The sequence below is a fragment of the Falco biarmicus genome, chromosome 4 (genome assembly GCF_023638135.1).
Source record: "Falco biarmicus isolate bFalBia1 chromosome 4, bFalBia1.pri, whole genome shotgun sequence".
Classification (NCBI taxonomy): domain Eukaryota; kingdom Metazoa; phylum Chordata; class Aves; order Falconiformes; family Falconidae; genus Falco; species Falco biarmicus.
In genome coordinates, this window is record NC_079291.1 from 11,339,358 (window position 1) to 11,354,640 (window position 15,283).

At 41.4% G+C, this 15,283-nt stretch overlaps 1 protein-coding gene across 2 annotated transcripts in view; it reads right to left on the reverse strand.

The window, feature by feature from the left end:
• Nucleotides 1-15,283, reverse strand: part of OSBPL10 (oxysterol binding protein like 10) — a 122,321-nt gene that overhangs the window by 12,386 nt on the left and 94,652 nt on the right. For both annotated transcript variants that reach the window (XM_056338666.1, XM_056338665.1), the window contains exons 7-8: nt 13,093-13,239; nt 5,617-6,100 (exon numbers count right to left, since the gene is read on the reverse strand). In XM_056338666.1, the coding sequence (XP_056194641.1) occupies nt 5,617-6,100; nt 13,093-13,239 (631 nt within the window). The remainder of the gene's footprint in view (nt 1-5,616; nt 6,101-13,092; nt 13,240-15,283) is intronic.

Genomic DNA, 15,283 nt, shown 5'->3' on the forward strand with positions numbered 1-15,283 from the left:
TCAATTCTTTTCAAGGTTCATTTCAAATTAAAAAATAATTTTTAAAAAATTATATTTATTATATTTAAAAAATAATTTTGGAAGCCTATACCTCACTACTTTTTAAAACATTCAAAACAGCAGAAGTGAAAACACAAGACATAACCAACCACTTGATAATACAGAGCAATCCACTTAAACATACTTTATGCCTTCTGCAAAATTAACCCATGAATCAAAGGTGACACTTTTTTTGTTGGATTTTGCTGCTTTGGAGCAAAACCCAAGAGCAGAAAAGGAACATGCACAGCCCACACTGGGGTGTGCTCACCACTGCCTTTTCCACTGAAGTATCCTTATTCTACAACCAGTATCCATCTGTTTGAAGATTCTTTGGACCACGTAAAAAAAAACATTAAATATTTACATTGACTCTCCCATCCCTTGCTAATTTAAACCTTAATGTGATCGTATTCATTACACCCTCTTCTCCCTCACTCTCTCATTAGTCCATAATTAACATTAATTCTTTTATGCAAAATACCCTCTTCTTCTATTCAGGGTAGCTTTCTCATGAGGAAACTCAATGCTGACTACTCTGAAGAATGGGGAGTTTGTTGTATAGTGAAGAAAAAGCTGAGACATTTCATTAGCAAGCCAGATTTAGACCCCTCATAACCACAGATGAAGGGCTAGCATATAAAACAGCATATAAAACACGGATTTCCAGCAGTACTTTCCTACTCGTTCTGCATCTCTGTAACTGATGCTCACTTTAAATCAACAAACAAAAATTGCAGCTAGGAAAAAAAATATTAAAATTTTAGTGACTTTGAGGTGCAACATACACTAAAAATTGTAGAATTAAGATTCTGAGCTGAAACCCTTGCACGAGAGGACCATACTGTCCTCAGATCCCCTATTTAAACTCTTACAGAAGCTTTTGTACTTCCATGACATCCTACTTTAGCATATCCACTGCTGTTTCTAACAACAAAGCATAAAAAGCAACATGCTCTATACATCAAAGGACATTATGACAAGTTAAAAAATATGCTTCAAAAGCACCACAGAAACATTACCAGCATATCCCTTATACAATATAGGCCCAAAACTTCAGTACCATTTTATTTCTGTAAATAGCCAACTGCAGGAGAAAAAGCTTCACTGAATTGTTTCAAGGACATACACAAAACTATTCAGCAGAGAGCAAAGTTTCAAAACACATCACAGTTGTTTGTATTCAGCACTAAGGTCACAACGAAATTACAGGTCATAAAATCACACAGAATATCTCAAGTTGGAAGGGACCCATAACGATCATCAAGTTCAACTCCCTGCTCATCGCAGACTACCTAAAAATAAAGTGTACGACTAAGCATCCTCCAGATGCTCCTTGAACCCTGACAGGCTTGGTGCCGTGGCCATTTCCAACAAATGCATTCTGATAAACAGAACTAGAACAAGATACCACTGAATTTTCCAGAACATTAACCGAAGCTCTCTAATGCTCTGTTTGAAAGGAATTTCCCCCCCCCACATACATGAAATAGTAATCAATGAATGCACAGTATAACAAAACTACTATACCAACATCAGAATGATTTAAATGAAGTCTCTAACGGACACAGGTGTATTTGAGATATCCAGGAAACTTCAAGTAGCATCTGGCAGAACCCAAAATCCTTACTGATCTAACAAAAAGTCAAAGGCACCCCCACAGGTAAGTGAATTCCAGCAACAGACAAATAAAAGGGCTGAGTGCTTTTATTTTTCCCTCATAATAGAGGGAGGGAAAAAAAGAGGAAGGGACAAGACAAAAACCCAACAGTAACACATTATTAGCTTAATCATCCAATGTACAGCAGCAAAAAAATCAACCAAACAAACCCCAGGGATTTCTATGATGCATGAGATGTCACTTTGCCTCTTATCAAAAGCAGGATAAATCATACTTCAACCATACCTGGGAAATGCGCTTAATCTGGTTTTAACAGGTTAAAGTAAGATTCTACAATCTTACCGGCCAGCCTCGTTGTCAGAAAGCTTCTCCCAGTAGCTAACTTCAATTTCTACCTATTTTAGCTACATTCATACACCTTCTGGATAACAGCATGCCTTTCTACAACCTACTTTTTGCTAGACCAACTCATCCCATTTAAAATGCTGCAATGCATAAAATGGCCTTAAATACAAAGGGCATACTCCAAATTATATTTCACGCTAAAAAGTTATTAGGCTCTGCATTACCAGACGTGTAAATCCAGACACAGTTTTTCCACATTGTAAGTCAGTGGGTACTTTTGTTTGGTTCAGCAATCTATTCCCCAGTACTCACAATGACCTCAATCTAATACAGAATTTATATGTATGCAGCACATGACAAAAACATCTGTAGTACATTCTAATTTTTGCACAGCTTGGCAAATCTACGCACCAACTTTAAATTAGGAAGATTTCCCTGGGACTGAAAAAAAAGACTAAAAAAATTTGAAGAAAGTGTAGTCTAGGTTCAAGTGAAGAAACAGCACTGCAAAGTAAACATTATAAACCAAGGCTTCCAGGTTTAGGCTGGCTGTTTTCAGATGACAGAAAAGTTTCAGTGATAGAACTTCTTGCTGCCTATTGCCAGCCCTCAACTGCAACAGAAATGCTTGGCTGCACTGCAGTTTCTCCATCATTTCCCAGAAATGCTGTCACCATGAAGCTGCATGCTTCTGCACTCCTTACACCAAAAAAAAAAAAAAAAAAGGCAAATGTATAAATTGGTGAACCCAAACTTCTTTCCCAAATGCCCATTATTAAAGACAGCAGCGAATTGCAGAGTTCACCATTGCAGATGTTGCTCAAAGCCTGCCTCCACAGACTCGCAGAATGGTCAGGGTTGGAAGGCACCTCTGGAGATCAACTAGTCCAACCCCCTGCTGAAGCAGGTTCACCTACAGCAGGTTGCACCAAGTCACATTCAGGTGGATTTTGAATAACTCCAGAGAAGGAGGCTCCAACACCTCCCTGGGCAGCCTGTGCCAGGGCTCCGCCACCCTCCAAGTAAAGAGGTTTTTCCTCATATTCAGCTGGAACTTCCCGTGCTGCAGTTTGTGCCCGTTGCCCCCGGTCCTGTCGCTGGGCACCACTGGAAGGAGCCCGGCCCCGTCCTCCTGCCACCCACCCTTAAGGTGTTGGTACGCACGGGTGAGACCCCCCTCGGTCTTCTCCAGCTACACAGCCCCAGCTCTGCCAGCCTCTCCTCACCAGGGAGGTGCTCCAGGCCCCTCACCAGCTCCGCAGCCCCCGCTGGGCCCTCCCCAGCAGCTCCCCGTCGCCCGTGACTGGGGAGCCCAGCGCTGGGCCCAGCACTCCCGATGGGCCTCACCAGCCCGAGCAGAGGGGCAGGATCAGCTCCCTGCACCCGCTGGCCATGCTGCCCCTAACGTGCCCCAGGGTCCCATCCGCCTTCTCGGCCACAGGGCCACCGCTGGCCCGCGGGCAACCGGCTGTCCCCCGGCACCGCCCGGCCCTTCCCCGCAGAGCTGCCCCCCAGCAGCCCACCCCCAGCCTGTGCTGGTGTGTGGGGCTGTCCCTCCCCAGGGGCAGGACCCTACACTGGCCTTTGTTGAACTCCATGAGGTTCCTCCCCGCCCAGCTCTCCCAGTTTTGTATCATCAGGAAACCTGCTGAGGCTACGCTCTGTCCCTTCATCCATGTCACTGATGAGTAAGTTGACCGAGACTGGCGCCAGCACTGACCCCTGGGGGACACCCCCAGCTGGACTCTGTGATGCTGATCACAGCCCTGTGAGCTCTGCCATCAGCCCGCTCAGCCCACCTCACTGCCCGCTCGTGTAACCCACACTCCTGAGCTTGCCTATGGGGGTCAAAGTAGACAACACTGACCACTCTCCCCTCATCTACCCAGCCAGTCCTTCCATTATAAAAGGCTGTTAGATTGGTCAGACATGATTTCCCCTTGGTGAATCCACACTGACTGCTCCTGATAACCTTTCCTCCACATGCTTAGAGATGACCCCACTCTTGGGATATCGTAAAAAAACCACACACACACAAAAAAAAAAAAAAAGGAGGGGAGAGGGGAGGGGAGATCTTATTCTCACAAAAATACGTTAAACAATCCTTGGGACAGAGAAATGGTTAATTCCTAGACCCTTTTTCTCTCAAAACTGGGACACATCAGGACTTTGAAGTCTTCAATAATCCCCACAGTAGACACCCCCAATCCCAGGAAACTGTGCGCTAGCAGCAAGAAAAAGGAATTTCCCTACTCCTACATAATCATAAATGACTTTGTGTTTATTTCCATTAAATAGCTCCCTTCACTGAGAAAGAGCGTACTAGAAATGAATATGTACCAGAAAAACACAAGTTAAACCAGTGACTCAGGCTGGCAGTAGTACAGTCAGGACAGAGACAGAAAGACCAAATCCCCTTTGACACTCCCTTCCCAGCTTCCTTAATTTCATACTAAAAGCAAACTACCTAAGTCATAGGAAGAAGGAAACAGCCTATTTATTATAAACTATCACAACAATATCAAATCCAATAGTAAGGAAGTTGCATGACTCTCCTACAAAAAAAGGAATTTATTGCCATCGGGACAAAGGTATTGTAGCCCTTTCCACCGTTTGAGTTTGTTCTTTAGTTCTAACTAGTAGAAATAGCAAAATGTATGTGTAAGTTTTCACCATATTTTTTTGTTGTTTTTCATAAGCAAAACCAAACTACTACATTTCCCCCTCTACTTTTTTACTACCTTCAATATCACAGTATTTAACATAATGCCAAAAAGAAGCAGTTACTATAAGTTGTCCTGGTCCTTCTACTGCAGTCTAAGACCTAGTTAAGACAAAACACTAAAAACCATAGACAGGAAATTACCCTCAAATGGCAAAAGGGACTGACTAAGGGACTTAGAAACATTAAATCAGTGTGTGAGCAGTTGGTAATGACACTGGCACAGGTGTGTCTTTCAGTTCAGATCATCCATTAAGAACTTGTTACGACCCCCTGTATTTCTGAATTCGTGTTGAGCAATGACTTACCACAAAGCAGACCGTGTGTGTGTGTGTGTATATATATATGATACAGCAAATCATGATTTGTACCTCAACTACATCACTTTCTATGAAGCTGGAGATAATATGCCGACTCTAAACACTACAGAAACTACGATTCTTTGCAGAAATTATGAAAAAAGAATGTTAGGCTTAAGTAAAAACATGTTTTTTCCTACTGCTTTGTTCCAATTGTGAAACTGTCCCATACTGAATCACATATTATTTTAAAAGTGAGCAAGACATAAAAACGTTCTTACAGAATATGCTGTCAGTAGTCCTTTGCTACTGCAACTAAATCATATCTGAAGCACAGTTACATATTAACAGACTCACATAAATATAAGCATATATTTATACGTGTAATGTGTGTCTCATTCTGCCTGGAGAGGAAAAAGTTGTATGAACCTTACAGGTTTAATTCCAAACTTCACAAAAGCAAATAGCCACAAGGTTCAAATGAAAGGTCAGAGGGAAAGCAACAGGAAAATATCTGTATTTCTGTTGTGTTGACACCCGTAACATTAGCTAAACAAACAAAAAAAACAATATAAAAGCACAGTTCTTACCTTCACCTACCATAGAAACACCTATTGACATGCCCATAAACTTGCTTTTGGTCCATACATGAGCGTTCACACACATTTTCTTCTCTTTGCACTCACAGTAAAAGCAAGATACCGGTGGATGATGAGATACTTGTTCAGCTACAAACCTCAGCTTGTAGCACGTGGACTGGTCCTGACCAAACTCCTTGGCTGGGTCCTTAGAAACCGTGGAGGCACCGTTAGTTCTGAACGCTTTCACTTTATCTTTAGGCACATCCCACGAGCAATGAAACGTTTCACCAATTATAGGGTTATAGGGCTTCTTGGCAACCGCTCCCTTTCGGCCTTCATGAAAAGCTGTGAGATAATACTCCACAAAGCAGATAATTCTTTCCTCAGGAGTGGCTCCAGCTGCAATTGACAAAAACAGGTCTGGATGGGCCATGAAATTTGCATACATCTCCAGCAGGGATCTTTTCTCCAAAATAAATGTTGGAAGCACTACCTGTATGCAAAGCAGACAAAGGCAGATATGATTTCCCCATGATCATACTACCAGGGGGTAAGGGGGGTGGGGGGGTGAGGGGGTGGGATGCGGTGGAGAACAGTTAAGACAGCTGCAATTCTGGCCCTGCCAAGTTTCAGGACAGTATTTTTTCCTCCCCTGCCACTGCAATTTCATTTTCTTTGCAGTGTAAATAAAAAGCAAAGGAAAAAGCAGCGGCCTTGACAGCCATGCCACCTGCTTCCTATTTCGTTATGATTCTCAACAGCAATATGGGAATCTGCCTTTTCCTCTCCTCTCAGTTAACAAACAACAATTGTTCTCCTTTTTACAGGACATGAAAACATACTTTGGTGTAAACTATTTCACATCAAACATCAACAAACCCAACTTACCATAACCCTCCAAAAAGGGAGTAGTACACCCTCCCAAGATGCTAGAAGATGAGTATTTCAAATAAACATACACATCACCAGCCTGCAAGCGGTGGAGAGCGTAAGGGGTACATGACCCATTCTGCCAAACATCTGGGCTCCCGATTTCACTTCTGGGCCCTTGACCACCCACTGCATATGTATTGGGTCCCTTCCAGCCTCTAACCAAGCAATCCAAACACCTCCAACCAAAACCAAACCTCAGGTGTGTTTCCAAGGGTAAAACCATGCCAAGGACCCTTCTTGAAGAGGCTACTGGCAAGAAAACGCTCCCCGTTTGACCCCCTCTGCCTTACACTGCCATCTTGTGTGTCATGTCCCCTCCCACCTCCCAAGTCAAACCGCCTGCCACCCCTATGCTCTCCTGTCATCCCCAGGCACAGGGCATGTACACCAGGCAGCCTGCACTGGAGGGAGCCAGCCCTGACTGATCCAGGCGCAGTTACCAGTGTGGCTCAGCTAGCAACGCAGATGCTGCTTAAGTCACCCCTCTTAACCAGGAACAAAACTTGTTTAAAAGTTTTCCATGAAACACTCTGGAGTACACCGCAAGACAGACAAGGCTACAGGAACTAAACCAATTTATTTCTCACCCTTCTCCCACACTCCATACCTTATGCAGGACCATCCCAGGGGAGCTCAGAGGTCGCTCCTGAGCAACCAACAAGAAAATTCTGGCACAAACCAATCCGGCTAGAATCAAAGTGGCTCAAATGATGCCAGGTGCAGACCAACAAGCTGTCCTCCATTGCAAGAATTCTGCTTTCCTCTCTAATTCTTCACTGTGTTTACTTTTTCCCTTTCCCAAAAGCAAGGGCTATTTACAGCAGGCAGAGAGCCACTCTTCAATCATGACCACACTCGCTTTCCCCCACTGCAGCCCCAGCTTGCGATTCTAAGTCGGACCAAAGCTCAGTTCAGTCCTTTTGGATCCCATGGATAACGAAATAGAAGCTGTCAAACTTTTATTCATCATTTAGTTCTTTTCAAAGAAAACTTGTAAACATGGGGAAAAAAATCCTAGGCACAACGGTTCAAACACAGTCTTAACAGATACATTGTAAGTCAACATACCACAACTGCAAAAAAAGATAACTGCTCTCTGCTAACATACATGCCCATGTGCTCTCTCCTGTGTATTATTTACACACGTACAGCCTTTTACAGGCTAGTAATTTTTACAAGTTTAGCTATAAATCAAGCAGAGTTCCATCTGCAATATTCCTCTGACTCTACTCCGTAAGCCTTGAGGACTCTGCGTGGTCTCTATTACCAACCTAATGAGGCCCCAAAAGATGCAGCAGGACCTTAATTTTACAGTACACTTGGCAAACAACTGCATGCTAAAGACAGCCAACGGTCCCCATGGTGGTATGATAGTGAGGCGCTGAGGAGATTGTTTTTTCAAAGTTAAATCTAAAACTCTGGAAGGCAAAGTGGAAAGGCAGGAGATTTTCTTAGGGTATTTTTAGCTCTTTAAACAATTCTGTCTTCCTTGCAGCATTCTCATTCTGACCAAATAGTTATTATCTTATACAATCTTAAAAAAATGCAATTCAGCATTACTGACCCTCAATACAGAATCTCATTTTAATACAAAGTGTACACTCAAAGATCAGGTTATCAAAGGGGAAACTGACAGCAAAACATAGAAAAATAAACCATCACTTCTGCCTAGAAATATTAGTAATAACCATCATGAGTTCACTGCACAGACCTGAAAGGGCAGAGAAACTCATCTGAATAAACAGCACTTGCATCTCATTATATCCAAGTGTGCGTCTCTCTCTAAAAAGAGCATGCTTTATTAGCACAAATGGAGGAGAAGAAAATTACAGACCATAATTAAGATCATGCAAATTTTATTGTACAATATTAAGATTGCTGTGGTTTCATCCTGTTGACTTGATCACATAGTCCTCATATCTACTCTCTCAAGTACTAGCTGTGTGCTTTGCAGCTATGTACTTAACGTAACTCCACCAACATAGCCACTTAATGCAACGTTAAGAATCACCGGACTCTTATTATTAAATTTCAAGCATCAATTTAAAATCTGAGTAAAGCTTGAACCCCACCTCAAATGATCTTGCTTTAAAAGCCCAAACAAAATGGAAACTACATCCTGAACTGCAGCAGGAAAGGACCCACTGCAAAACGCAGAATTGAATTGTCTGCACAAAAGGAGGCAGAACTGTGTATGAAAAATACATCGGTTTACAGCTTACACAATTCCAGTATTACAAAATATGCCTAGAAAACATTGCCTTTTAACAAATAATCTCATAGACTTGAAGTTTTAATATGCAACACCACCACACGCTAACATAGTTAAAAAACCCCACAGGTTTTGGTTGGTTTTTTTTTTTTAAATTGGCCTTATCTTGGTTTCTGCAGAAATAAGCAAAATAGAAACAAACAAAATTGGAAGCATACGGCATCCCTCTTGCCAGTGTTGGACTGTCATGCACTTGCGCTAGTACTCTACCTTCCAAAGGACTGAGGTTTTCAAACCTTCTGCAGCCAAACAGAATGCACGGTGCAGAAAAATACACTTCAGGACCTATGTTTTTTATATTGGTTTTGGACTGGACTACTGTAGAGGAACGAAGGCAGGGGGTTGATTAGCATTGATAACATGCAGCTGTGGCCTGGCCTCAGAGGCAGTGGGTTGATGGACATGGATGATGTGCAGCTGTAGCTCGTTCCTGCTAAGTGGTTAAATAGCCCTGAGGATGGGGGGAGAGGGGGTCAGTTGGAGGAGCAGTGTGGTCTGACCTCTGGAGGAAGGCGATACAGCACAGACAGTAGAATCAGACCAATGGTAATGCCTTGTTGCAGTCTACTAGTTTGACGGTGCTGCAACAGACTACAATTTTTTTTAATATAATTGCATAAAAATTCAAAACTACCTGATTTTTTGCCAAGGAGAAAAAGCTGGCACAAGAACTAAACAGACAAAAGAATCTCTCCAGAATAAATATGAAGTTGCTTAAGTCTGAAGCTAAAAATCTCTTGGTTGCATTCTAAAATGTTAGAATAATCTCTGTTCTTTCTCAGACCTCAGGTGAAAAGGAAGCAGCTTAACAGCCATTCCTCTATTTTCACTGAGGTTAAAGACAGGATATTGATTTGAAGCTTGATCATAATTTCCTAGGTTTGAATTCACTTATACTTGATTAGATCTGAATGCAACTGAGAAAATTAAGAGCAGGGGTATTTATCCCTGCTACTATTTACTGTGAGGCAAAACATGAGTGTCAGCATGATTCCCTACCCTTTTCAGAAATCTGACCAAGGTACCCCATGCTGAGATGTCCTTCTCTTAGAGCAGGGGTCCTCAAACCACATCCCACGGGCTGCATAGGGCCCCCCAGGGTCCTCAATCCAGCCCCCGGTATTTACAGAACCCCCCCGCCGGGGGTTGGGGGGGGAAAACCAAGCAGCCACAGATGACTGCCTGCCACTTCATCCGTGCGCTGGCCCCCTGGTTAAAAAGGACCCCTTTTTTTTGAGGACCCCTGTCTTAGAGGTACAAAAGCTTTCTGCTGTCATCTGTGTCACTGCGGGAATAAAACAAGCTATTTTCACCCCACTTATATTTTAAAGTTCCAAGGTAAAAGTATATTGACAAGCAAATTAAAAACTTATGACGTTGTGACCATACAACAATATTAATTTACAACAGGTTGACAGTCTGCAGAATTACTGGCAGCCCTTTATTTTTAGCACGTATTAACTGCGTAGGCAAGATAAGGGAATGCAGGGGAGCGATCACCCATCTGTACAAACTGTTAGCATTAATTGCAACCCATTAGATGCCATTTGCCAACAAATTTGTCAGGCTGTCAGTGGTTTTTGGTGCTGTTTTCCATTTTTTGAAAGTCCAAAGAACAAACAATTTTAAAACTTTTTTTTTCCCCCCCAGCAATTCCAATTTTAAATGAATTTTTAAAGTCTTGGCCCAGACCAAGGCATCAGTTTTGTACTACATTCTGCTGCTGTGATCAGCTCCCCCACCTGACTCTCTCTAGCAGCTATTGAAGTCTGTTTGGCCACCACCAAGTCTAGCCTGTTCTAGCAAATGCCTGTGCAGATTTAATACTTCCTTGCAGGTGTTTTCCTTCACAGTAGATTCCTACTGTTCAACTCCTCATTAAAAGGCACGGCAGCACAAAAGTTTCAGAATTGAAGCACCTTTGCCGCACTGAACATGGTCATCATCACGGTGGGAAACTGATGTCAGCGCAGGCAAGGCCAAGACTAACAGAAGCAAAACCCGCAGGAAAAGGAAAAAAAGCTGTTTCCTCTGATGTGATACATGAAGGTAATGACTATGCATCCAGAACCCAAAGTCACCAAGGGCTCAAAAAAGCTGTTTGTCCATGTGTGCGTCACATTACAATCCATAGCTCACAAAATGAACCAAGGAAACAACCGTAGGAAGGCAGCACAGGAAAATGGAAACATATAAAACCTCCTCTGATGTTAGCAACTACTTTGCCACAACCACTTCCAGCAGAAGCTGACTAGCATCAAGGCTATCTGAAATCTGACTTTCAGATGAATAATGAAAAATGAGAAGACGTGCAGCCAACAAACCAGGCTTTATCATCGCACATGTGTGGCCCTAAGGGCCTCATGTCAGTAAGCAAAGTTAATAAAAAGAGCAGCCAGCTGTCTTGTATTTTTTTTTTATTTTTAATCCTCAAAATGATCAGAAAAGTCATGTGCACATGTGGCACGTCTCATTAATACTCATCATATGTGTATTCGTGCATCACACAGACTAGAGATGGATCTAACTCTGCCATATGCCTGTTCCTCTGTTCAGTCTGTGGGTATTATACACACACGCTCATGCATGCTAATATCTTGCCATACTATAGATCTGATAATATGCATCACTATCCTCAATGACCGTGTTCTGAGAACAGTATGTAAGAAATAGGTTATCATATATATTTACCTTCCAACTTTTCTTGTAAGTGTCTACACTTATTTACAGTAATTTCTCTTATTTACATAACCATGTGTCTTTGGGGTTTTGCCTCCTCTGCTGTGACAAAAAGATGACATTGGAAATCGGGGAAGAAAAATCTTGTTCATACCAAAGACAAAATGTTTCGAAGATGCAAGAACAACAGATGAGGAATCTTAGTCTAGTTTAAACATTATGGACTCAGCCAGCGTTAGCAAACCAACATAGAAAAGAGGAAGAACTATGAAAAATTGAGGAATGTAAGAAAAACAAAACCAAAAATGAATGGTATATAACCCCAGACATACTAAGTGACAGGTATAAATTATTCACAAATGAAATTATGAAAATTTTGTTATATTTAGAACAAAACATTAATTTCTGTGCAGCTATTCAACAGCTATACTTAGTAACACATCACGGGATTGTTCAGTCTCAAAAATGTATTTTTAAATACTCTCAATTGTTCCAGAGGAAGCAGAAAAGACTGTACTGAGGAAGCCTTATTTTGCAGAGAAAGTGATAGTAAAAATAGATTTTGACTAATACGTAAGATCAAAAGGAAAACAGATGAACTCTTCAGAATATCAAAATGCCCCTGAGAAGAATCTCCTGCAAGCTACTCCACGCAAAAAAAAAAAATTATCTGGTCATTCCAAACTTTTTTTTTATTTGTGGAGGGTGTGCCAGAATGAACTCTTCTTACTTGTAGGCAGTGAGTTATAGGGGGGTTGTTTTTTTTTAAAGCAGAAAACCTTTGTGGAAGGAAAGGGTATTACATGTCTTTACAAAAACCCACTTTTTTATTAAACTCCATAAGAAGGTTTCACTGGAATGCAGAACTATTCAAAAAGAGGCATTCCCTCCTTCCAGAACATCTACCTCATTTCCAGAGGTTTGTTTTCTCATACACCGTAACTTCTCTGACCATCTCAGTATGGATAAGCTCGTAACAGTTCTGGTTCCATAACCAGAAGGTTGCACAGAAGTTTAAAATGGTGAACTGCTTAGCACAGACAAGAACAGTGAAGACTGATTTCTTTACCATCATGGATTTTTTTGAAGCCGCCAAGTAATTAAATGGAATCCAATTCACAAAGCAGTAACTTGAGCACATACCTCCTTCATCCATACAATTGCCATTATTCTTCCACAAACACTCAGTGCACCCTGACTTAACATACATGTGGGACACGTACACAACATAAACGTACATGTGGGATACATACACAACGTACACTGCATAAAATGAGAAATATTTCATCTCACTTTGAAAGATCTACAAAAAAATAAGGAAGAGTTTTGGGGCTTTTCCTTCTTTTTTCTTGCCCTTCCCCCCACCCCATCTCTAGAACATCTGATGTGGTAAAACTTTGCGTGAAAGCCTGCCTAGCAGGAGACAGCACTCCATAGCTGTCTGGAAACACACCTTTACAAAGAGGCAAACCTCCCTGTACACAGGGGCAAAACGTGCTCACAGGAATCACATGCATGTGGATGCATGCACACACACACAGAGAAGGATGAAAAGAAGAAAAAATAATGAACAATTATAAAAGAGGTAACAGTGTCCGTACCCTGGTAAGGTCCATGCCAAGTTTGAGCTGAGAGATGAGATGCAGAATTACACTACGTTGATCATCCATTACTCCTAAATCCTCCTCTTCATTATCTTCAGTATCTGTCATTTCATCTTCAACTAGGATCAAGTCAGAAGCTGAATGCTGAAATGAAAAGAAACATCACCATCTGGACAAAAATATGTATGTGTCTGGTTTTTCTCCACTGTATCTGTTTAAAAATGGAGCTGTCTCAATGGAACCAAAGACAGCCTCTGTTAAAACCAAGAAAGGATACAAATCCAAAAAAAAAAAATAATCCAGTGATGGGTTCACAGAGAATTTTGATCCTGTCCTCTGAACAAGACTGGTAAGTACCAGATGCTAATTTACAGATTGTCTTCTCATATTTATATTGCAGTGATGTCAGACAAAAATCATAGCATATTAAAGTATCAGGTCTTCTATTTATTAAATCGAAGTACGCAGTTGGAAATGAGTCTTGCAAGAGTTTTTTTCATAAATGTCTCCAGCAAATATTCATACTTCATACCAAGATGTTGCATGACCTGATTTCACACCTTCTTCTTCCCTTTCCTCCATCCAACTTCCAAATCAGATATCTAAGAAAGTCAAGACTATTAACTGAAGATTTTAAAAAAAAAAAAAAAAAAAAAAAAAAGACTGTAATTAAAGTACACACCTTTGGGGGAAAAAACCCAAAGACATGAGATTTTGGGGTGGTAAGGCAGTGCCATGAGTCTTTATGACATGTGCCACAACACGCTGCTTCACAGCACAACAATGCCAATACTGCCCAGCGTCCAGCATACAAGCTGAGGCTTAAGAGAGAGACACCTTGCCATTCCCCTTCAAGGGGGACTTCACAGCTGAAAGGGATAATGGGTTGTGGTATTTTACTTCTCCACAGGGTTTACAATATGTTACTAACAATAACCCAAACAGGTGGTAGCTATTTTGTTCAATCCATTGAAACCACTCTGCAACCCTTCCAAATATGTTTTCAGGTAAGCTTTTTGTACTTTTGAAAAGAAGAAAAAAAAAAAAAAGAAAGTAAAAAGTTGGGTTATGTAGCTGGAAAATTTACAGCCCAGCATTTCATTATTGCCCAAGGATTCCATGCTGTAAATGAGAGAACGCTACCTGCAAGAGTTAGCATTCTTTCACGCTAAATAGCATTTCTGCAGAAACAGCTGGTTCACTGCATAAAATGAGAAATAGTCTTTGCAACTGAAAAGTTTCATTAAAACCAGCAGCTATTCAGAATTAGGTTTCAAAGAAGTATTTCTGAATGATGACAGTAGAGACCCCTCGGGTGAACATCAGCTTGTATAAGGAGAGTGTCTCTGAAATTTACTTACTAGAGATGTTTCCAAAATTTTAATACACTGTTTTCCTCCCTTTTTTAAAAATTAAATACATTTTTAGGTAGCTTTTCCCAAAAGAATAACTATTTGGTGAAATCCAAGGACATCTGAAAAACATTTTACAATTACTTTATTTAGAAAGTAGAATATATAGATTACATAAAACAGAATCTGATTATCTGTAACCTCAACAGTTTGGAGCTTTTCAAAAGGACTAAACCACTTTCTTCTTCCCACTCCCTCAGAAAATAAAAGGATATAACAATAAGCCCGTTCCTCCCAAAATGCACAACATAATTACCCAACTGACACCTTACTGACAAGTTTAATTAACATAAAACCTGAGAACCTCATACAAAATTATCAGTCGGGGAGACATAAAGCACCAAAGCCTGGCACAGTTGTACAGGCTACGATTCATCTGGAAGGAGTGTGGAAAAAGCAGTATCAGAACTTACAGTAGATGCTTCCACAGGAGGTTTCCCTTTGATCCAGCTTGACCTCATTGAGAGCACTGAGCTACCGTATAAGCACTGCCGCGTCTGCTACTGCCATGAGCCAAGCTCGTAGCAAACGAGCTCCAGCAGGAATTAAGAGCACTAGAAAAAAAGCAAGGGCACCTCCCCTCCTCACTCCCACCCCCTCTTCCTTTTTTCCTTTTTTTTTTTTTTTTTTTTTTGGCTATCAGACGAGTTGGAGAGTGTGCACCAGATGTCAATCTGCTCCTTGGGTTTCTAGTCACAGGGCACTGAAATCAGTGAGCTTAACTGCACACAGCTCCAACTGGGAAATTGTGCTGCTGCTTCCCAAAGGATATCCTG